The following is a 25046-nucleotide window of genomic DNA, read 5'->3' as shown; positions in this document are numbered from 1 at the left end:
CCCTTACCATTCAAATGGCGTGTGCACAGTGCACTGGTCGGATGCTGGACTTATTTTGGAGTAGACTCATGTGAGCAGGTGACCTACTTAACCTGCCTTTTTAAGTGATTTGTTTGACTACATGTACATATTACCTCAATTACCTCAACTAACCGGTGCCCCCGCACATTGACTCTGTACCGGTACCCCCTGTATATAGCCTCGCATGTTATTTTACTGCTGCTGTTGAATTATTTGTATGCTAATACCCTTATATTTTAATGCAAACACTGTAACAATACTTTTGGAATTGATTTATGATTTATTTGAACAAGGAAATGTGCCTAAGCTGAAGTATTTAATGCGTTGAACCATCATAATTATATTGAAAATATCCACCTTGCATCGATTAAGGTTCAAAATGTTATGGCTCCACTAAACTGGGTCTGTGCCCCATCTTTGCCACCCCATTCAAAATATTCTGGACATGCCACTGGGAGGGAGGGAGAGAGGGAGAGGGAGAGGGGGAGAGGGGGAGAGAGAGAGAGAGAGAGAGAGAGAGAGAGAGAGAGAGAGAGAGAGAGAGAGAGAGAATCTTGTAGTCCACTTTGGTTTTATTGAGCTACTACTGGTCCATGTCAACATTTTTAGAACATGACATGAGCCTCCCTCCCACTGTCTCTGCATAATCTCTCATATCCCATGCATGCTGACCGGGCGGTTTCCGTCACAGTGCGCCAGATGCGCGTCACAGCGTGCAAACCCCATTATGTATCTATTAATACCCAATAAGAGCCTATCAATGGGTTCAATGGGGACAGGGCAGCCAACAGCATCCTTTACTTTCACTGTGAAAATGGAGATCACATTCATGTTCCTGCATCACAAATTCAGAATTCATTTGAATGAAATGTCAGTCAGGTGTTTAGGCCTAAGGATACTGTGGTAGGCTGTTGTGTGGTATAGACTAGATTACAATTACAGTTTGAGGGATTTGATGCTGGTGTTCGTGCGTGCGCGCGCGCGCGTGTGTGTCATATGAGCAGCTGAAATAATGATAGCGGCTATGTAATGGACAGAAGGAAGCATCATAATCTTACGAGAGAGGGGGAGGAGAGGATGGACCTGCAGAGGTGAAAGTAGATGATTTTTGTTAGGCTATTACTACTACAGCTACACCTAACCACGCTGTTCTAACATTCGAACCTTTCAAAGTAAAAGGGAACTCTTTCTCTCAGGAACACTCACACTCAAACACCGCATTGAGCGCCGGTATCCTACATGCGTGCACAAAGCTGTAGCTGTGGTAAAATATAACGAACACCGGGAGCTTGGTTCGCTTCGTTGCATGGGGGACTCACTGCATATCCAAAAGGCAGAGCCAGTCCCCTGACCAACAGACTAATTCATTTGAATTAGTTCATGGATTTAATCATCGCCGATGTCACGAGATACGTAACGGATACGGGACGGGGATTAATATTACAGGCACCGAGAGTTTACACCGCGCCCGGTGTACTGACATTCTCGGCAACGACTCGGTATATTAAACCGGTGCCTCGGTAACGAGACCGAGGGAGAACATCAGTTATTTCAGTAAGGCTATCGTGCCATTTCGATATACCATAGTTCCGGGATTTGAATAGGTACGCTATCGTAACGATACCCACTGGGAGTCATTAGAACAAAAAGCGCTCCTTCAATTTTTCCACGCCCGCTTCGCGGCAGCAGGTTGGGATAATAGCCACCACCACCAGGATTGCACAAGTCTCCCATTCACATGGGCGAAGGCAGGGCTCGGTTCTGCTTTGGTTGGACCCGGGCTCGCTGTCAAGACCAAGACAAAGGTGTGTCGGACCCTGGGAGGGAACCGGAAACGCGAGAGAGATGGGCCGAACTGTTCGACCAACTGGACCTCAATAAAGACGGTAAAGTCGACATCAACGAGCTGAGGATAGGACTCGCTGCCCGCGGTTTACTTCGCAGTGACGCGGAGGAGGTGAGAGGAATAGTGATGATGGGGGTATTCCCAATAGACATGTGTATCCCTTGACTTGCATGATACATTAATTGTGTGTGTGTTTGTTTGTTCTTGGCTGAGTAAGGAGTAAGACGATTATGTCCTGTCAAACAACACAAACTGATCATACAGTATGTATGACATAGGCCAGGGGTTCTTAAACTTTTATTTTCTGATAGCAAATTCATCAGGGACCCCCTCAAAATCAGAACACAACTCAGACTTTAGAGTGAGGTAAAACATTTTTTTTAAATAGCATACAATAAGTTTCATGACTGCTGCAGTGCATGCATGGCCAGACTAACCAATACTTCAGCCATGGAAAGCAAAATGTAAACAACAATTGGATGCAATACAATAAGTTTTTAGTTGAAAACTGGATCATTGATGGAGTACTGTGGATCCCTGTGAGCCTCCCAGGCCCTGTTGTGCGTCTAAGGGTATATTGTAGATTAATAATATTGCATTGTATTGTATTGCACCAACTTCTTCCACAGACCCCTTGGCCAAATTTGTGTACATTTGTGTAAACTGTTGGTGTGACAACTGTTCTACATTTCTTAACGTTTAATAAACAACACATTTTTTAAAATAGTTTTTCCGTTAAAGGTCCGGACAGTGAACATCATGTTTTCATAACATTTGAGGATATTTTGATGAAACCAGTGAAAAATTACTGTAGCTGGTACATTAAAGTTGATCATGAAGTTACTGGTCCCCTCCCCCATGTCAAACACTTGAATTCAGGGATTACTTCTGTCTTTATTTAACTAGGCAAGTCAGTTAAGAACATATTCTTATTCACAATGACGGCCTACCGGGGAACAGTGGCTTGTTCAGGAGCAGAACGACAGATGTTTATCTTGTCAGCTCAGGGATTCGATCCAGCAACCTTTCGGTTACTGGCCCAACGCTTTAACCACTATGCAATGTCAAGTAGGGCCGTAAATGTTATACACCAATGGTAGCGTCTTGTAATCTTAACTCATTTAAATATGTAACGCCTTAAAACCGCGATCACCTGTGCGCATCATACGGCTTTGTTTACAAACCATAAATAGCTCAAGTAGAACGTGGCAGAACGATACTGGTAACTTTTCATCTGTGTTGTAACTTATAGCTAGCAAGCTACTTACCATCCTGTCGGAAAAAAACACACTGTGTTGTGACTGGATGCCATAGGGATAATTTAACATTACACTATTTTCTGAAGAACGAAGACATCGGAAAGCAGTGGCTGCTTTTCATTTCTGGTGGACAGGATCATAACACCGGTGTGCAGTGCACAGTTCGAGCGAAGTTGATTTATTAATTGGGGAGAACATTTGATGTGTCTTGCCAGGAAGCTAATCGTGAAGATGGATGCTGAACCATCATTGACAGTGGATTAGTTTGTCTTGCATACACTGACCATAATGTAAGTATGAGTCTGACACGGTGGCTGTAACTGTGGCTACTTTGACGGTATATTTTCTGCAACACAGCTGATAGTCACTATATGGTTTTTGTTCTTCCATCACTAAGCCCCCTACATTGAGTCTGAGAACTGACAGCACACAGCTGATATGAAGGAATGTTGTCCACAAAAGGACTTCTGGTGTGTATAGTATTTGTAATTTACCCCTGAAAATTACATTATGCCATTCAATTATGTGGGTTGTTGTCTTATATTTGCTGTAGCTTGTGTTATTGGGGCTCTAATGATATACATTTTAGAAAATTCAACATCTACTCGGTTTGTACATCTTTCCAGGCAACCATGGCAGCAGGAATGCCATGATACAAAATCAGCTTTCCCAAGGCAAAGGGGGATATGCTGTAAAGCCTGTGAAGACAGACCAAATAAGGGGGATATGCTGTAAAGCCTGTGAAGACAGACCAAATAAGGGGGGATATGCTGTGAAGACAGACCAAATAAGGGGGATATGCTGTGAAGACAGACCAAATAAGGGGGGATATGCTGTAAAGCCTGTGAAGACAGACCAAATAAGGGGGGATATGCTGTGAAGCCTGTGAAGACAGACCAAATAAGGGGGGATATGCTGTGAAGACAGACCAAATAAGGGGGGATATGCTGTGAAGCCTGTGAAGACAGACCAAATAAGGGGGGATATGCTGTGAAGACAGACCAAATAAGGGGGGATATGCTGTGAAGACAGATCAAATAAGGGGGATATGCTGAAAAGCCTGTGAAGACAGACCAAATAAGGGGGGATATGCTGTGAAGCCTGTGAAGACAGACCAAATAAGGGGGGATATGCTGTGAAGACAGACCAAATAAGGGGGGATATGCTGAAAAGCCTGTGAAGACAGACCAAATAAGGGGGGATATGCTGTGAAGCCTGTGAAGACAGACCAAATAAGGGGGGATATGCTGTGAAGACAGATCAAATAAGGGGGGATATGCTGTGAAGACAGATCAAATAAGGGGGATATGCTGTGAAGCCTGTGAAGACAGACCAAATAAGGGGGATATGCTGTGAAGACAGATCAAATAAGGGGGGATATGCTGTGAAGACAGATCAAATAAGGGGGGATATGCTGTGAAGACAGATCAAATAAGGGGGGATATGCTGTGAAGACAGATCAAATAAGGGGGATATGCTGTGAAGACAGATCAAATAAGGGGGGATATGCTGTGAAGACAGATCAAATAAGGGGGGATATGCTGTAAAGCCTGTGAAGACAGACCAAATAAGGGGGGATATGCTGTAAAGCCTGTGAAGACAGACCAAATAAGGGGGGATATGCTGTGAAGACAGACCAAATAAGGGGGATATGCTGTGAAGACAGACCAAATAAGGGGGGATATGCTGTAAAGCCTGTGAAGACAGACCAAATAAGGGGGGATATGCTGTGAAGCCTGTGAAGACAGACCAAATAAGGGGGGATATGCTGTGAAGACAGACCAAATAAGGGGGGATATGCTGTGAAGCCTGTGAAGACAGACCAAATAAGGGGGGATATGCTGTGAAGACAGACCAAATAAGGGGGGATATGCTGTGAAGACAGATCAAATAAGGGGGATATGCTGAAAAGCCTGTGAAGACAGATCAAATAAGGGGGGATATGCTGAAAAGCCTGTGAAGACAGACCAAATAAGGGGGGATATGCTGTGAAGCCTGTGAAGACAGACCAAATAAGGGGGGATATGCTGTGAAGACAGACCAAATAAGGGGGGATATGCTGAAAAGCCTGTGAAGACAGACCAAATAAGGGGGGATATGCTGTGAAGCCTGTGAAGACAGACCAAATAAGGGGGGATATGCTGTGAAGACAGATCAAATAAGGGGGGATATGCTGTGAAGACAGATCAAATAAGGGGGATATGCTGTGAAGCCTGTGAAGACAGACCAAATAAGGGGGATATGCTGTGAAGACAGATCAAATAAGGGGGGATATGCTGTGAAGACAGATCAAATAAGGGGGGATATGCTGTGAAGACAGATCAAATAAGGGGGGATATGCTGTGAAGACAGATCAAATAAGGGGGATATGCTGTGAAGACAGATCAAATAAGGGGGGATATGCTGTGAAGACAGATCAAATAAGGGGGGATATGCTGTGAAGACAGATCAAATAAGGGGGGATATGCTGTGAAGACAGATCAAATAAGGGGGATATGCTGTGAAGCCTGTGAAGACAGACCCAACAATACTGTAAGTCATAATTATTCATTTCAAATCAATTGAGCATTTCAGGCACACACAATTTCCAATTACAAACATTGAAAAGTTCACTAAATATTGCATATTTCAAAATGAGTACTTCAAAAACACCAGAAAACACATTGTAGAATGAGTAGATCACTACATCAACAAAATTATAACTTCATAACTCAGAACAGTGAATAAAATGAAATTAATTTCACTACCCATTTAACAAACATTTCCCTTTTTGAAACACTTACAGGCTACGTAGACAGGTTCCTCTTCAACAAGGTCACCCTTGATCCAGTGCCGTATGTGGGGAAGATGTGTGAGCTGTCCATCCCAGAACTCCTGTCTGCCCAGTGTGAGAGGCCTGACAAGGAGGAGGCCATACCTGGATTTGTCTCCAGCTTCAATCTTCAGGGTGACTGAAGCCAAGTGGGTGACTGAAGCCAAGTGGGTGACTGAAGCCAGCTTGATTGAAGCGGGGTACATGGGTCCCCCACCTCTCCCGATCCCGTCCCATCAGTCTCTGTAGTTGGTTGCATTTCCCAAAGCCTAAGTAATTTACTTTTACATGATATGATATCACATTTTCTTTTATATAGTTTTTCTAACATTTGGACGGGAGATGAGAGTTACAAATTGTAAGAATCAATGGGGTGCTGTACACTGTAGGGCAGCCGGGTGCCTATATTGCGGCTTATGGCTATATATATTTTTTTTATGTCAAATGATGTCTCACCATTATTTCTCACCTTTATTTCTCATGAATGTCCATGTTGATCAATATTTCAGATATGCTTGCCTAATGTAAATGAACAAATAAATGTCTGATCAATACATACAATTCTGAACATATTGTCATTTATAATGCTAATGCAGAGCCACCAATCAATTATCCAGTACACTTATTGTATGCTGTTTTCATGTACATTCCCTTATGTCTTAGCTTCTAAGGGGACTCAGACTTGACTAATTCTGCTGAAGAAGAGTATCAGTGAACAGTATTTAGTTACAAAACAATAGAAATACAATTGTGTATTGCTGCTGTTTGACTGATATCTAACAGTCCATTATCAGCTCTGTTGAGAACATTTTGCAGAGAAAATGGGTTGAGGAATACTATTTAGGCTCAGATTGACATGTGGCCCATTGTTTACCTTGTTACCTGGCAACGACTACAAGGGTGTTTCAAAGAGCTGTCATTCAAGGCCAGCTCATGATATAAGCTCCCCGCCCACTCAGCCTGTTCTTTCAGGCTTCCTGATAGTTAGAGATGGGAGAAAGGGTACAATTTCTTCAATTCTGAGCATTTTAATAGTGTCAAAATATAATGGGTGATGTTTCGGTCATTCAAAGGCATTTTTAATGACGTACAGAGCACTTTATTATTATACATTTTTTAATTGAACCTTTATTTAACTAGGCAAGTCAGTTAAGAACAAACTCTTATTTACAATGACGGCCTACCCCGGCCAAACCCGGACAACGCTGGGCCAATTGTGTGCCACCCTATGGGACTTCCAATCACGGCTGGATGTGATACAGCCTGGATTCGAAACAGGGACTGTAGTAACGCCTCTTGCACTGAGATGCAGTGCCTTAGACCACTTTGCCACTCTGTGGCAAATCATTTGAAAGATGTATATCTCTTACTAACATTACAGAATTGTTGCATTAGGTACAGTATTTGAACAAAATGTTTTTTCCCTTTATGATGATGATCGGGACCTGTTAGTGGTAGTTTTGTAATAACAGCACTGTGATAAAAAAAAATATATAAAATACATTGTTTTTCTGGTAGGGATTTAAAAACAAATATTTATTAAAAAATTATGTAAAAAAAAATGGTTGATCTTGTCACGGACACCTTCAGTACCTAGTGGACTCCAGTTTGAGAAGCACTGACATAGGCAACTGTGTAGTTCCTGTGTTTACTATAAACAAGTATATTTGTTTATAGCCTACTAGTACAATGAACAGGAACTATAACCTGCTTCACTTATTCCGAGTGTATAGGCCTCTCATATCAAGTCTTCAACTGCCTGAGCTATGAGCTATGGTCCAGTCTAGCCGGTGTCTCAGTGCTCTATTTTGGCCCTGTGATGTCACAGGAGAAGCAGGCAGAGTGTTCTACAGGCAGTGAGAGGCATTTTACTACAGATATTAAAAGAGTTCCTTGGAAGAGAGTGCTCATTCAAATGTATTTATAATGCCCTTTTAACATCAGCAGTCGTCACAAAGTGCTTATACAGAAACCAATAGATGACCAGCAGGGTCAAATAATAATCACAGTGGTTATAGAGGGTGCAACAGGTCAGCACCTCAGGCATAAATGTCAGTTGGCTTTTCATAGCAGAGCATTTAGAGATTGAGAGAGAGAGAGAGGTCGAGGAGGGCGGGGGAGGGAGACGAATCAGCAGGTCCGGGACAAGGTAGCGCGTCCAATGAATAGGTCAGGGTTCCATAGCCACAGGCGGAACAGCAGAGATTGGATCAGCAGCACTGGATCAGTGCTCCATTACCCAGACATCTGGGACCTATTTCAAAACTCCACTGCTCTCTCTAACTCAAAACAACACAACATTAACCAGTGCGATTTTCACACATCCCTCCAACTCAAGTTGCCTGTCACCAGTGCTATCTAAAAACTCTATTGCTTCAACACAATACTGATGCATGCTTTTCTGATCTGCTTGTCCCAGTACATGACAGGAAAGCAACACTTTCCTGGATGACCTTAATATCAGTGTCTGGCGCACACGCATACACACACACACACACACACACACACACACACACACACACACACACACACACACACACACACACACACACACATCTTAACCTCAGTCTTCAAATCAAATTTTATTTGTAAAATGCTTTGTAAACAACAGGTGTAGACTAACTGTGAAATGCTTAGTTACAGGTCCTTTTCCAACAATGCAGAGAGAAAGAAAAAGTAGTAATAAATACACAATGAGTAACGATAACTTGGCTATGTACACGGGGTACCAGTACAGAGTCGATGTGCAGGGGTACGAGGTAATTGAAGTAGATGTGTACATATACTGTAACTAGGAATAAAGTGACAGATAATAAACAGAAGCAGCAATGTATGTGATGTGTCAAAAAAGTTAGTGCAAAAAGGGTCAATGCAGATAGTTAAATAGTTAATCAAATAGCTACCCGGACTAACTATTTATGGCTTGTGGGTAGAAGCTGTTCAGGGTCCTGTTGGTTCCAGACTTGGTGCATCGGTACCACTTTCCATGCGGTAGCAGAGAGAACAGTCTATGACGGTTGGCTGGAGTCTTTCTTTTACAGCCCTCCTCTGACACCGGGTATAGAGGTCCTGGATGGCAGGGAGCTCGGCCCCAGTGATGTACTGGGCCATTCGCACTTCCTTCTTTAGCGCCTTGTGGTCAGTTGCTGAGCAGTTGCCATACCAAGCGGTGATACAGCCAGTCAAGATGCTCTAAGTAGTGCAGCTGTCGAAGCTTTTGAGGATCTGACTGCCCATGCCAAATCTTTTCAGCCTCCTGAGGGGGAAGAGGTGTAGTTGTGCCCTCTTCACGACTGTGTTGGTGTGTGTGGATCATGATCCTTAGTGACATGGACACTGAGGAACTTGCAGCTTTCGACTCGCTCCACTACAGCCCTGTCGATGTGAACCGGGCGTGCTCGGCCCTCTGTTTCCTGTAGCCCACGATCAGCTCCTTTGTCTTGCTGACATTGAGGGAGAGTTTGTTGTCCTGGCACCACACTCCCAGGTCTCTGACTATAGGCTGTCTCATCGTCGTTGGGGATCACCGTCATGTCGTCGGGAAACTTAATGAGGGTGTGGGAGTCGTGAGTGGACATGCAGTCGTGGGTGAACAGGGAGTGGTGGATGTGTTGTTACCTACCCTCACCACCTGGGGGCGGCCCTTCAGGAAGTCCAGGATCCAGTTGCAGAGACAGGTGTCCAGTCCCAGGGTCCTTAGCTTAGTGATGAGCTTGGAGTTCACTATGGTGTTGAAGGCTGAGCTGTAGTCAGTTTATAGCATTCTCACATGGGTGTTCTTCTTGTCCAGGTGGGAAAGGGCAGTGTGGAGTGCAATAGAGACTCCCTGAGCTGTGCATCTGTTGGTGCGGTATACGGATTGGAGTGGGTCCAAGGTGTCTGGGATGATGGTGTTGATGTGAGACATGACCAGCCTTTCAAAGCATTTTATGGCTACAGATGTGAGTGCTACAGAGCGATAGTAATTTAGACAGGTTACAATGGCGTTCCTGGGCACAGGGACTATGGGGGTCCACTTGAAACATGTAGGTATTACAGACTGGGTCAGGGAGAGGTTGAAAATGTCAGTGGAGACACTTGCCAGCTGGTCAGCCCATGCTCTGAGTACATGTCCTGGTAATCCGTCTGGCCCTGCAGCCTTGTGAATGTTAACCTGTTTAAAGGTCTTACTCACATCGGCTACAGAGAGTGTGATCACAGTCGTCCGGAACAGCTGGTACACTCATGCATAGTTCAGTGTTGCTTGCCTCGAAGCGAGCATAGTTAGCTAGACTGGTAGGCTTGCGTCACTGGGTTTCGTACTAGGATTCGAACTTATCCCGACCAGAAGCCATGGATTACAGTCAACATCTGCACTGAGCTAAAGGCTAGAGCTGCCGCTTTCAAGGAGCGGGACACTAATCATGATGCTTATAAGAAATCCCGCTACGCCCTCCGATGAACCATCAAACAGGCAAGGCGTCAAAACAGGACTATGTACTTACGGTCACTGTGGGGATAATGTTGTCGATGCACTCATTAATGAAGCCGGTGACTGATGTGGTAAACTCCTCAATGCCATCAAATTAATCTCGGGACATAATTCAGTCTGTGCTAGCGAAACAGTCCTCTAGCTTAAAATGTCATCACCCGGGATTTGGGATACTACTGTGTCACTGCGCGTCTGCACAATGTCATGAGTTCAACTCAGCCTGGCTGGCAGAATGGCTGGATTTATGACTACTGAAGTCATCCCTTTTGCAGGACATTTTCCATTCAGTCCAGATAATATGGTTATGATAGTAGTTGACGATTGGGGATTTCTCTTCACATAAAATTCTATACACCTTGCATCTGTGGTGTGCATAAACCGATTAGAAAAGTCCCCCAGAGCCCAGTAGAGCCACAAAGCTCAGTAGAGCCACAGAGCCCAGTAGAGCCACAGAGCCCAGTAGAGCCACATAGCCCAGTAGAGCCACAGAGCCCAGTAGAGCCACATAGCCCAGTAGAGCCACATAGCCCAGTAGAGCCACATAGCACAGTAGAGCCACAGAGCCCAGTAGAGCCACATAGCCCAGTAGAGCCACATAGCCCAGTAGAGCCACATAGCCCAGTAGAGCCACAGAGCACAGTAGAGCCACAGAGCTCAGTAGAGCCACAGAGCTCAGTAGAGCCACAGAGCCCAGTAGAGCCACAGAGCCCAGTAGAGCCACAGAGCCCAGTAGAGCAAGAGAGCCTCGCCGGATTCAAGGGGTGTTTCTCAAAATGCATACTACCGTGCTCTGAGAACGTAAACTGGAGCACAGGAGGGTCGGCGTATGAGTCCAAATCAAAGTATGCGAAACGAAGCACAGAGGTCACTTCTCGAATACGTACTCTGTTTGTACATAATTTGAAGTATGCATCGATGCAAGCTTCAATGCAAAGTATGCACAGAAATGTGACGCAACCACGTAAAAAATGATGCAACATTTCTTGAAATCAATGGCGGCAGTTATTTGAGCTAAAGAGAGAAAATAAACGTGAACATTTTGTAATTATGTCATGGTGTAATTTTGGCCCAAATATATTTTGGCTGGTAAAAACATTTGAGTGGCTGGTAGATTTTTCCATCTACGCCTGACCCTTTCCTACCACACCGACTGGACTTTCATGGCCGGCAGTGACACATACAGTGCCTTCAGAAAGTATTCACAATCCTTAACTTTGTCTGCATTTTGTTGTGTTACAGCCTGAATTTAAAATGGATGAAATTGAGATTTTGTGTCACTGGCCTACACACAATACCCCATAATGTCAAAGTGGAATCATGTTCTTAGAAATTTTTACCAATTACTTAAAAATGAAAAGCTGAAATGTCTTGAATCAATAACTATTAAACCCGTTTGTTATGTCAAGCCTAAATAAGTTCAGGAGTAAAAATGTGCTTAACAAGTCACATAATAAGTTGCATGGACTTAGTCTGTATGCAAAAATAGTGTTTACATGATTTTTGAATGATTACCGCATCTCTATACCCCACACACACAATTATCTCTAAGGTCCCTCAGTCAAGCAGTGAATTTCAAACATTGATTCAACCACAAGACCAGGGAGGTTTTACAATGCCTCGCAAAGAAGGGCACCTATTGGTAGATGGGTAAAAAAAAGCAGACACTGAATAACCCTTTGAGCATGGTGAAGTTATTAATTACACATTGGATGGTGTATCAATACACACAGTCACTACATAGATACAGGCGTCCTTCCTAACTTAGTTGCTGAGAGGAAGGAAACCGCTCAGGGATTTCACCATGAGGCAAATGGTAAATTAAAAAAAGTTACAGAGTTTAATGGCTGTGACAGGTGTAAACTGAGGATGGATTGTCACGTCCTGACCCTTGTAAGAGGTCATTTGCCATAGTAGAGTGGTCAGGGCGTGACAGGTGGTTGTGTTGGGTGGTTTTGGGTTTTCTGTTTATATGTGGGGGTTTTCTAGTATTCTATTTCTATGTTTTGTTTTCCATGTTTTGGCTGGGTATGGTTTCCAATCAGAGGCAGGTGTCTTTCGTTGTCTCTGATTGGAAGCCATACTTAGGCAGCCTGTTTTCCTTTGGGGTTTGTGGGTAGTTGTTTTCCGTTCTAGTCTAGTGTACCTGACGGGACTGTGTTGGTCGTTTGTTATTTTGTCAAGTGTGTTCATTAAAGAGTTTGAAAATGAGCACTATCCACGCTGCGTCTTGGTCTCCATTTTACGACCCCTGTGACATGGATCAATAACATTGTAGTTACTCTACAATACTAACCTAAATGACAGAGTGAAAAGAAGGAAGCCTGTACAGAATAAAAATATAACAAAACATGCATCCTTTTTGAAATAAGGCACTAAAGTAAAACTGCAAAGAAATTGGCAAAGATATCAACTTTATGCCCTGAATACAAAGCATTAGGTTTGGCACAAATCCAACACAACACATAACTGAGTAGCACTCTTCACATTTTCAAGCATGGTGGTGGCTGCATTATGTTATGGGAATGCTTGTCATCGGCAAGGACTAGGGAGTTCTGAAATGGAATAGAGCCCTCACAAATACACATCGACTGGGATATTCTGTAATGATGTCAGTGATCACTGTGCAATTGCTTGTGTTAGAATTACAAAAATGACCAAAGCCAAACCCCGTTATATTTTTAAAATACATTTTAGACAGTTTGATAAGCAAGCGATCTTACATGATCTGTACCATAATATTGACAGAGTAAGTCTGATTCTGTCACGACTTCTGCCAAAGTCGATGCCTCTCCTTGTTCAGGCGGTGTTCGGCGGTCGACGTCACCGGTCTTCTAGCCATCATTGATCCATTTTTCATTTTCCATTGGTTTTGTCTTGTCTTCCTACACACCTGGTTCCAATCCCATTCATTACATGTTGTGTATTTAACCCTCTGTTTCCCCTCATGTCCTTGTCAGAGATTGTTTGTTCGAATTGCTCGTGTTTTACAGTGGGGGAAAAAAGTATTTGATCCCCTGCTGATTTTGTACATTTGCCCACTTACAAAGAAATGATCAGTCTATTATTTTAATAGTAATTTTATTTGAACAGTGAGAGACAGAATAACAACAAAAAAATCCAGAAAAAACGCATGTCAAAAATGTTATGAAATGATTTGCATTTTAATGAGGAAAATAAGTATTTGACCCCCTCTCAATCAGAAAGATTTGTTATAAGAAGTTTAGAATCAGTGGAAGGGACAGTCCCTGGTTTTCAGATAACTTGGCAGAATTAATTAGAAAGAGAAACATCACTTGGGCTCAAGCTAGACATACAATTGCTCCTGTTGACTGGGCCTCCTTCAGGACGCTAAGAAACAAATACACAGGATTGATCAGGAAGTCCAAATCATATTTCTATTTAAATGTAGTCACAGAGAACCTAAACAAACCTACCAAGTTCTGGATGCTAATCAAATCAGTGTCAGGTTCTAGTGTATCCTCTGACCTTCCTGACCATTTAATGATGGATTCTAATGAAGTGAAGGATAAAGCCCATATTGTAGGGGCTTTTAACAAGCACTTCATATCTGCTTGTTGAGTTTTTGATAATGGTGGTGCCCAGGCCTATAATGTAAGCTCTGTTACAGTCAACTATGATATAGGCCCTCATGTGAACCATTTTAACTTTGAGCCTGTTTCTTATACTGAGGTCTATAAAGCACTAAAGGCAATAGACATTACAAAGTCTGCAGGTCCAGACAACCTGGACCCCTACCTCTTAAAGATAGCAGCTGGTATTATTACTGAACCTGTGGCTCACATTTTCAACTTGAGTCTCTTGACCAATTACATACGCAGCATTTGGAAATCAGCTTATGTCCTCCCACTGCTAACGGGTGGAGATCCCTCAGATGCTAATAACTATCGTCCTATCTCTAAACTCTCTATCCTGGCCAAAGTCTATGAATCCCTAGTAAACTCACAGTTAAAAAACGTCTTAATTGAAAAGAACATACTGAGCGGGGTTCAGTCTGGCTTTAGATTGGGGCACAGCACCACAACTGCAGCTATGGCAGTGGCAAATGACATCATTAATGGACTTGATAAAAAGCAACATTGTGCTGCTCTGTTTGTGGATTTATCAAAGGCCTTTGATTCAGTTGACCATGAATTGTTGCTAGCTAGACTCAGAAACATTGGTCTCAGTGAAGGGGCAGTAAATTGGTTTAGGAACTATCTTTCTGACAGAACACAATGTGTATATACTGACAATCACAAGTCTAGCTTTCTTGAGATTAATAGAGGTGTGCCCCAGGGTTCCATTTTAGCTCCTGTGTTGTTCTCAATTTGTATTAATAATTTGGGAAATTGGATGCAACCAGCAAAGTTCCATCTATATGCAGATGTTACAGTCATATATTAATGTGCTCCTTCTCTGGTTCAGGCTGTTGAAGAGCTCCAGACTGCTTTTCAGTCACTGCAGGCCTCCCTTTATGGTCTCAAACTGGTCTTGAATATACAAAAAACTAAATTCATCACCTTTACCAGAGCTAGAACTCGGCCAGAGAACATTAGCATAGTCACATCTGGTGGCTTATCCATTGAAATTTGTTATCCTACAAATACCTAGGTATTTGGTTGGATGACAAGTTGTCCTTTAAAGTTCATGTGGATAATCTTGTGACAAAGCTTAAATTGAAATTGTGTTTTTATTTTCGTAAATGCTTGCTTCCCGCTTATGGCTAGAAAGAAGCTTGTTCACGCCACTTTTCTCTCTGTAATTGATTATGGTGACTTGTTGTATATGCATGCAACCTCCTCCGAGACTGGACTCTGTTTATCATGCATCCTTGCGCTTTATTACAAATGCCAAGTCACTCATCCACCATTGCACATTGTACCAAATGGTAGGTTGGACCTCACTTTATATGCGCAGAAAGATACATTTGTATGTGTTCATCTACAAAGCCCTTTTGGGTAAACTCCCTCTTTACCTCTGTAGTCTGGTCTCCTTCACCACCAGCAGTTACCATACCCGGTCTGCTAGGTGGTTGTTACTTAAAGTCCCCAGGACATTCACAGTATTAGACAAGACTGCCTTCTCTTCTTGTGCACCAGGTGCATGGAATAATCTACAATCCATGCTTCATCTAGATATGTTAGTGCCACTGAATGAATTTAAAATATTGATGGGATGTTACGGAGGAGTGTAAATGCTTTTATTAGGCTGGATCATGTTGTTGTATTGTTGTATGTTTTAATTCTTTAATGTATTGATTGTTTCTGCCTTCTTGGCCAAGTCTCCCTTGAAAAAGAGACTCTTGGTCTCAATGGGCTTTTCCTGGTTAAATAAAGGTTAAATAAAATTGAAAAAAGAGCTAAGCACAGGCAGAATCCTAAAGGAAAACCTGGTTCAGTCTACTTTCAAACAGACACTGGGAGGCAAATTCACTTTTCAGCGGGACAATAACCTAAAACACAAAGCCAAATATACACTGGAGTTGCAACATTGAATGTTTGTGAGTGGCTTAGTTACAGTTTTGACTTAAATTGGCGTGAAAATCTATTGCAAATATTGTACAATCCAGGTGTACCCAGAAAGACTCACAGCTGTAATCGCTGCCAAAGGTGATTCTAATATGAATTGATTCAGGGGTGTGTTTTTACTTTGTCATTATGGGGTATTGTATGTAGATATGTGAGAGAAAACAATCAATTTTATCAGTTTTGAATTCAGGCTGTAACACAACCAAATAAGTCAAAGGGTATGAATACTTTCTGAAGGCACTGTAGGTGATAGTGCACTTGCTTTAAGTAACACTCACACAGAAGCACACAGATAGCACTCCCCAGGTTACATCTAATCAGTCATTTAGGTTAGCATAAAGGAAATTAGCTTAGGAGATCACTCCACCAAACTCAGTAGTTTAGCTTAGCATCACTCCTTTCACATAGCATCATCCCTCCCCAGCCATGCAGCAGATTAGTTTAACATTATCTCCACACTCAAATAGTAGGCTAGTTTAGCTAAGCGTCATCACCCACAGCTGTGCTTGTCCTTCAAATCTCCTCTGGGAGTTTTCAGACACCACAGGCAATATCACTCTAGACCAGAATGTATTTGTCTGGGAATGCTTAAATAGACTTTGCTCTGATTATATTTGTGTCATGGAGGAGGGGGCCAATTCAAAGGCATACTTAAAGTTATACTTGTCATGTGTTATACAGACAGCTTCCATCAGCTACACTTGGAGTTACAATTCAAGCATTTATACCTGACAGAAAGTTGAAATGGTGAGGATAAGTGGCAGGATAAGTAGGATAGTCTCATTTGAATTTCATGAGAATATGCAAATCCTCCCCGCTATCTCATTAACAATGTCAAGGATTTTGTGGATTCTTGAACTGCTTATTCATCGTGGATGTATTCATTAAAAATACAAGACGGACAGACTCAGAAAGAACCCCTTGATAGGCTTAGACAAGATTCTGAAAACGTTGCTGCCAAGATTGAGCAAATCTCTCCTTTCCGTGTGATGTGTGTGTGTGTGTGTGTGTGTGTGTGTGTGTGTGTGTGTGTGTGTGTGTGTGTGTGTGTGTGTGTGTGTGTGTGTATTGGTCAAGTGCATTGGTTCAGGTCAGATTCCAGTATCACGTGATTGTTACTAAAGATTAACTGGACACTGGGCACAGGAGTGAAGCGGATTATGACGAGGTCAGAGTAGGGGTTTTCTCACTCTCGCTCTCTTGCTCTCTCTCTATACTATTCTCTCGCTCATTCTTTCTCACTCTTGTTCTCACTCTATTTTCTCTTTCTCTCTCTCTCTCTCTCTTTCTTCCCTTCTTCCTCTCCTTGTTTGAGGAAGCACTAGAGAGGATGAATATAGAACAGTTCTGCTGATTGTTTTATGTTTGCAGGTTATGACGAACCTTTTAAAGGTAATAACGATAGGCTTTGTTGTCATTTCTCACGCACTCCTTCCTGCTTCTTCCCTTCACTCCCTCCATTTATCTCTCACCCCCTCAAACTATCACCTTACCCTAAATCTCACCCCTGGCCCCAACCCACCCCACACTTTTTCACCTTGTCACATCCCCCTCAACCTCTCTCTCACCCCCTGTCCCCTACACTGTTTGACCCTTCACCCCCTCCCTATCTGCTATTTTTACCCCTCCTCTCACCCCAATCCTACTCCTGCAGATAGTGCGTGAGAGTGACACCAACCATGATGGCTTGCTGGACTTTGAGGAGTTCTCTCAGTACCTGTGGGCCCACGAGAAGGAACTGCGGCTCATGTTCCACACACTGGACCGCAACCATGACGGTCGGCATGGCCACCTCACTCACACACGCACATGCACACACATTTACATTTGACATTTTAGTCATTTAGCAGACATTCTTATCCAGAGCGACTTACAGTTAATGCATTCACACACAGAAAATAAGTATTTAAATAACATAAACTGGGTGGTTCGAGGCCTGAATGCTGATTGGCTGACAGCCGTGGTATATCAGACTGTATACCACGGGTATGACAAAACATATATTTTTACTGCTGTAATTAAGTTGGTAACCAGTTTAAAATATCCAGGCACTCCACGTTGTGTCGTGCTTAAGAACAGCCCTTAGCCGTGGTATATTGGCCATATACCACACCCCCTCGGGTCTTATTGCTTAAATAATCATGTATTTGAACCCAAGTCTGATCTAAACACACATAAGTAGACACATGTAGGAGGGCCATTTGGATACAATGTCCTTTCACTCACAAAACACTGTTTAAATTGTTCATACATGCACAGAGCATTCTATGTCACATTGCACTGGTATGGTAATTTATCCGAATGTGTGGTATGACTGCATGAATGGTATTTAGTATCATACCATATTAATGCATGTAGTTTACAGAGTAGCCACACACACACACATCACTGTGCTCTAACTGTACTGTATGCCTGTAGGTACATATTACATATTGTGGGCACTGATGGGATTCACTGTTTATGCAGGGCGCATTGATGTCGGGGAGATTCAACAATCACTGCACAACCTGGGACTGGAGGTGTCCACAGAACACGCCATCAAAATACTACAGAGGTGTGTGTGTGTTTATAAGCTTGTCTGTGTGTCTTTGTGTCTATGTGTGTGTGTGTGTGTGTGTGTGTGTGTGTGTGTGTGTGTGTGTGTGTGTGTGTGTGTGTGTGTGTGTGTGTGTGTGTGTGTGTGTGTGTGTGTGTGTGTGTGTGTGTGTGTGTGTGTGTGTGTGTGTGTGTCTGTCTGTGTGGGTGTATGTGGGTGTGTTGACACTGCTCTGTGTGTTCTCTCAGTATGGACAGGGACGGCACCATGACTATCAACTGGAATGAGTGGCGAGATCACTTCCTGTTTAACCCTCTTCACAACATGGAGGGCATCGCCCACTACTGGAAACACTCTCTGGTCAGTCGGTACTGCCTATCTATGCCTTCTATCTCTACACTCTCTGGTTTAGATCTTTGCTTGATATGAAGTAGCACAGATAGCATTACATGGAATTTTCAATTATTGATGTAATAAAATGTAATTACATAGTAACTGTAGAAACTAATAATTTAGCCAGTATCCTTTCATTACAAGTGTGGCCATTTTCTCAATCTATGTTTCTATAGTTACTCTTTAATTACATTTCATGTTATAGTTTACATAGTTTCAATTGTTTCTGATGCTTTATCCAGGAATTTTAGTTTGGAAACCTTAGAGAAGGGATCATGTAATTTACATTTGGTGAATACATTTGGTGAATATAGTTCTGGATGCCAATCAAGTTTATTGATTGGCATCTCTGTGATTTCTCAGATGTTTGACATCGGAGAGCACATGACAGTGCCGCCAGAGTTTTCCCAACAAGAGCGCCAGTCGGGGGTAGTGTGGAGGCAGCTGGTTGCCGGGGCGATGGCAGGGGCGGTGTCACGTACAGGAACCGCCCCCCTCGACCGTCTTAAGGTCTTCCTACAGGTGAAGGGTTACTGTTGTGTTTACTACAGGCTCAGAGGTTAGAGGTCAGTGCAGTGCTGATTAGTAGAATTAGGTGTGCTAGAGCAGGGCTGGAACAAAAGCCTGCACATCCAGTAGCTCTCCAGGAGGAGGGTTAGCCACCCCTGATGTACAGGATGTTATTAGAGTTACCGACCCTGCTGTCTCTCTAGGTGCATGGCTCCAGCTCTAGGGGGATCAATCTGTGGACAGGGCTGAGGGGGATGGTCCAGGAGGGGGGTGTACGAGCCCTCTGGAGGGGCAACGGCATCAACGTCCTCAAAATAGCCCCAGAGTCTGCCATCAAGTTCATGGCCTACGAACAGGTGAGGGAAGAGGACTGTACACACCTGTATACAAATGTGGATGTAAGAGGCACCAGAGGTTGATTTGGATTTATTACGGACCAATGTAAGGAGAACACTGATACACACATCTGTAAACAAGTTCTGGTGTATGGGGTAGTCATTGGTGAAGCATAGGAATGAAGGAGTCACACACCCACACTGAGGTGTGAAATGTTGCTCACACACACACTCTGTTTCTCACCCTGTCAGACACACCGTGTCTCTACGTGTTGTGTCTCTGACTCTCCTCCTCCACCCCAGTGTGACTCACGTATTCCCCCCTCACCCCCATCTCCCCCAATCTACACCTCCCCCTCACTTTGTATCCCCGCCTCTCCCACCTCCCACAATCTATCCCCCTCACCTCTTAATCCCTGTATATCCCTGCCTCTCTTCCACCTGCCTGTCTCTCCTCTCCCCCCTGTCTCCCCTGACTCCTCCATCTTAGATCAAGTGGTTGATCCGGGGCAGAAATGAAGCGGGTACTCTGCGGGTGCAGGAGAGGTTCATCGCTGGCTCTCTGGCTGGAGCCACCGCACAGACCATCATCTACCCTATGGAGGTGAGCGAGGGGAGACAGACCGACAGAAAGATAGACAGACTTTTAATTGAATAAAGAAACATAGGCCTTTTCTCAAATTTTCCTTCTCTTCCTTGCACACCCTCTCTCTTTCCCCTTTCTCCTCCCTCTCTCGCTCCCCAGGTGCTGAAGACTCGTCTGACCCTGAGGAAGACTGGCCAGTACTCTGGCATTGTAGACTGTGCCCGTCAGATCCTGAGGAAGGAGGGGGTGCGAGCCTTCTACAGGGGCTATGTGCCCAACACACTTGGCATCATACCATATGCTGGCATAGACCTGGCCGTCTATGAGGTGTGTGTGAGAAAGTGTGTGTGTGTGAGAGAGAGAGAGAGAGTAGGGCTGTCCCTGAAAAAAAAAAAAAATCTTGGTTGACCTTCGTTGAAATGTATAAACATATATTTTTCCATATATAGACACACCTTCATATGTTTTAATAAAATCAACTATATGCACTGAGTTTGTCTGATGCTTTAAGCGCACTGCTTGATGAAATAATTAAGACACACAAATGACTCAAGAGGGAGCCAGAGATCAAGATAACCAGAAGAAAAAATCTGTTCTCGACCCTCCTATTCCCGCTGCTGCTAGCCTTTGTAGATTCTGCCGGTACGCTCCTGAAGTTGCCGGTAATAGGATAGAGTGGTGGACTGTGCCATCCCCATGGCCTCCGCAAGTTTTAGTCCACTGAGACAGGCATGAGTCAGACAAGTGTCTCGTCTGACATAAAAAATGTCGACCAACAGCCTATTGACCAAGCAATCGACCAGTCAACTAAATGGGGTCAGCCCTGTGTGTGTGTGTGTGTGTGTGTGTGTGTGTGTGTGTGTGTGTGTGTGTGTGTGTGTGTGTGTGTGTGTGTGTGTGTGTGTGTGTGTGTGTGTGTGTGTGCGCGTGTGCGTGTGCGTGTGCGTGTGCGTGTGTGCCTGCCAGCTGTGTTTGATGTTTTCTGGGAAAGCTAAACCTCATCACTGGCCCTGTCCCTTGTACTCAAGGAAATGCCAGTCAGTATGTATGCTGCTGTTACTGTTGCCCAGCTCTCTCGTAAAAATGACTTTTATGTGTTTAAGTGAACTTTGAGTTTTACTTTTACTAGCAGTCAATGAGCCGTGGTTCTCTCCACTATGTCCTAATTTTTTTAACACAATAAAATATCTGTCAAATTAGCAATGTAGCCTATCTATCCCTTCTCTCCTCTTTCTCCTCTCTCTTTTCTCTCTGTTTATTTTTTCCTTCTCTTTTCTTTCCCCTTCTCTTCTCTCTCTTCCCCCTCCTCCTTTCCATCTCAGACTCTGAAGAATGCCTGGCTCCAGCGGTACAGTAAAGGCTCTGCTGACCCGGGGGTGTTGGTACTGCTGGGCTGTGGTACTGTGTCTAGTACCTGTGGACAACTAGCCTCCTACCCCCTGGCTCTCATTAGAACACGTATGCAGGCCCAGGGTGAGACTGGTGTTCAACTGAACTGCAATTACACCTTTTACCTTACTACATAACATAGATGATATTACATAGATAATATAAATTCTATTATATTCTATAACATAATCTATAACAAATTAATTACTACCTACTATGTCAACCTATTACCCTATATCTACAGTGCCTTCGGAAAGTATTCAGACGCCTTGACTTTATCCACATTTTGTTACTGTCACGTTCTGACCAGTAAAGGGGTCATTTGTTATGGTAGTTTGGTCAGGACGTGGCAGGGGGGTATTTGTTTTATGTGGTTCGGGGTGTGTGTTTATGTAGAGGGGTGTTTGGTTAGAGTTTCCGGAGTTTTGGTCTATGTTCTATGTTAGTGTATTTCTATGTTCAAGTCTAGTCTATCTATTTCTATGTTTAGTTAATTGGGATTGGGCCTTCAATTGGAGGCAGCTGTTCCTCGTTGCCTCTGATTGAAGGTCCTATGTATAAGGGTGTGTTTGTTATGGGAATTGTGGGAGGTTGTTTGTGCACTGCTATGTTTAGCCTGCATTACTGTTTAGCTGTTGTTCGTTTTTTCGTTTTATTGTTTTTGTATAGTGAGCGTCATAAAATAAAGATGAGCATTCACGTACCCACTGCATTTTGGTCCACTTCCTACGACGGCCATTACAGTTACGTTACAGCCTTATTCTAAAATGGATTTAATAAACAATTATCTTCAGCAATCTACACACAGTACCCCATAATGACAAAACAAAAACAGGTTGTTAGACATTTTAGCACATTTATTAAAAATAAGAAAACAGAAATACCTTATTTACATAAGTATTCAGACCCTTTGCTATGAGAATTGATGTTGAACTCAGGGGCATCATGTTTCCATTGATCATCCTTGAGGTGTTTCTACAACTTGATTGGAGCCCACCTGTGGTAAATTCAATTGATTGGACATGATTTGGAAAAGAACACACCTGTCTATATAAGGTCCCACAGTTGACAGTGCATGTCAGAGAAAAAAACAAGCCATGAGGTAGAAGAAATTGTCCGTAGAGCTCCGAGACAGGATTGCTTCGAGGCACAGATCTGGGGAAGGGTACCTAAACATTCCTGCAGCATTGAAGGTCTCCAAGAACACAGTGGCCTCCATCATTCTTAAATGGAAGAAGTTTGGAACCACCAAGACTGTTCCTAGAGCTGGCCGCCCGGCAAAACTGAGCAATCGGGGGAGAAGGGCCTTGGTCAGGAAGGTGACCAAGAACCCGATAGTCACTATGACAGAGCTCCAGAGTTCCTCTGTGGTGATGGGAGAACCTTCCAGAAGGACAACCATCTCTACAGCACTCCACCAATCAGGCCTTTATGGTGGATTGGCCAGATGGAAGCCACTCCTCAGTTAAAGGCACATGACAGCCCACTTGGAGTTTGCCAAAAGGCACCTATAGACTCTCAGACCATGAGAAACAAGATTCTCTAGTCTGATGAAACCAAGATTGAACTCTTTGGCCTGAATGCCAAGCGTCATGCCTGGAGGAAACCTGACACCATCCCTACGGTGAAGCAAGGTGGTGGCAGCATCATGCTGTGGGGATGTTTTTCAGCTGCAGGGATTGGGAGACTAGTCAGGATCGAGGCAAAGATTAACAGAGCCACGTACCGAGAGATCCTTGATGAAAACCTGTTTCAGAACGCTCAGGACCTCAGACTGGGGCTAAGGTTTACCTTCTAACAGGACAATGACCCAAAGCACACAGCCAAAACAATGCAAGTCTCTGAATGTCCTTGAGTGGCCCAGCCAGAGCCCGGACTTGAACCCGATCTAACATCTCTGGAGATACCTGAAAATAGCTGTTTAGCAAAGCTCCCCATCCAACCTGACAGAGCTTGAGAGCATCTGCAGAGAGGAATGGGAGAAACTCCCCAAATACAGGTTTACCAAGCTTGTAGCATCATACGCAAGAAGACACAATGCTGTAATCGCTGCCGAAGGTGCTTCAACAAAGTACTGAGTAAAGGGTCTGAATACTTATGTAAATGTGATATTTCTGTTTTTTATTTGTATAAATTAGCAACAATTTTTAAAAACCTGTTTTTGTTTTGTCATTATGGGGTATTGTGTGTAGATTGAGGAGGGAAAAAAAACAATTTAATCAATTTGAGAATAAGGCTGTAACGTAACAAAATGTGGGAAAAGTCAAGGGGTCTGAATACTTTACGAAGGCACTGTATTACTGTTCGGGCTATCCAAACAGAGTTGAATGCATTCAGTTGTACAACTGACTAGATATCCTCCTTTCCCCTATCTATTAATAGCTATCTAACGGATATAACTGAACAACAGACGTTTTCGCCTTCTTTCCCACTTTCCACCAGCCTCCACTGAGGGCGGGCCCAAGCTGTCCATGGTCGGTCAGTTCAAGCACATCATATCACATGACGGGGTACCTGGGCTCTACCGCGGCATCGCCCCCAACTTCCTGAAGGTCATTCCTGCTGTCAGTATCTCGTACGTGGTATACGAACACATGAAGAAGGCTCTGGGTGTGAAATCGTAGAGAGAGGAAGTGAGAGACAGAAGAAAGAGAGTGCATATCTTGGATTTCAAGATGGAGTGGAAGACAGCGGAGGATTGAGGGATAGAAGACAGATTGTCCACCCTTTTCATACACATTCAGTAAGCTTCCCGTTTACACCTAGCTAGACAGATATACTCACTGTTCGAATCTCTCAGCCCCTCATAACGCTGTACCGTCATTAAGACAGAGGGAAGAGTCTGCTATCAGGCTGAGCTGGTCTGTAAGAAACTGCTGTGTCCGAGACGGATTAGGACGAGGAGGTGTGAGGGGAATGAGAGAGAGAGAGAGAGAGAGAGAGAGAGAGAGAGAGAGAGAGAGAGAGAGAGAGAGAGAGAGAGAGAGAGAGAGAGAGAGAGAGAGTGTGTCTCGGCAGAATCTGGGCCCTTCTTCCTCTTTGTTTATGAGCTGTAAGCCCCATTATAGTCACATCTCCACAATAAGTCTGTGTGTTGCCCTCCAACCAAACACAGTGAAGCACACAGTACAGTTTGTATACCTATATGTAGGCACTTATCTAAAGTCAGTTTCATGTTTTGTGAATATAAAGTGATCTTCCTCCAATGACCTTGACATGTACTGTATATTCGCTCTTTACTACACAGCAGAATATGTGGGGTTGTTCCACAGTGTGCTGTTGCTAGAACACTACCAAGCCAAAGTACCCTACTCTTTATTTCAATATCTCAAAGAAGATTAGAATTGGATTACATGCACT

The 25046-nt window shown here is 43.6% G+C and overlaps 1 protein-coding gene and 1 long non-coding RNA gene across 2 annotated transcripts; both read left to right on the top strand.

The window, feature by feature from the left end:
• The first annotated feature begins 1095 nt into the window (after positions 1 to 1095).
• Positions 1096 to 24646, top strand: LOC115171589 (calcium-binding mitochondrial carrier protein SCaMC-3-like). The gene is made up of 10 exons (XM_029728564.1): positions 1096 to 1978; positions 17592 to 17715; positions 18404 to 18491; positions 18722 to 18833; positions 19230 to 19388; positions 19580 to 19732; positions 20202 to 20315; positions 20457 to 20624; positions 21620 to 21770; positions 24129 to 24646. The coding sequence occupies exons 1-10, from the start codon at positions 1760 to 1762 to the stop codon at positions 24308 to 24310; spliced, it is 1470 nt and encodes a 489-aa protein (XP_029584424.1). The 5' UTR covers positions 1096 to 1759; the 3' UTR covers positions 24311 to 24646.
• LOC115171590 (uncharacterized) lies at positions 2990 to 6499 on the top strand. Its single transcript, XR_003871222.1, has 2 exons — positions 2990 to 3416; positions 3524 to 6499. It is a non-coding gene; the product is annotated as an uncharacterized LOC115171590 (long non-coding RNA).
• Positions 24647 to 25046: the final 400 nt, after the last annotated feature.

This window comes from Salmo trutta, chromosome 32, assembly GCF_901001165.1.
Source record: "Salmo trutta chromosome 32, fSalTru1.1, whole genome shotgun sequence".
Lineage (NCBI taxonomy): Eukaryota > Metazoa > Chordata > Actinopteri > Salmoniformes > Salmonidae > Salmo > Salmo trutta.
Note: the sequence above shows the minus strand (reverse complement) of the source record. Positions and strands in the feature narration are given on the sequence as shown.

Coding starts and splice junctions, on each gene's coding strand:
- LOC115171589 (XM_029728564.1), top strand. CDS start 1,760: ATGGGCGAAGGCAGGGCTCGGTTCTGCTTTGGTTGGACCCGGGCTCGC. Junction 1,979..17,591: donor TTCGCAGTGACGCGGAGGAG/GTGAGAGGAATA, acceptor CTACTCCTGCAG/ATAGTGCGTGAGAGTGACAC. Junction 18,492..18,721: donor GCCATCAAAATACTACAGAG/GTGTGTGTGTGT, acceptor GTGTTCTCTCAG/TATGGACAGGGACGGCACCA.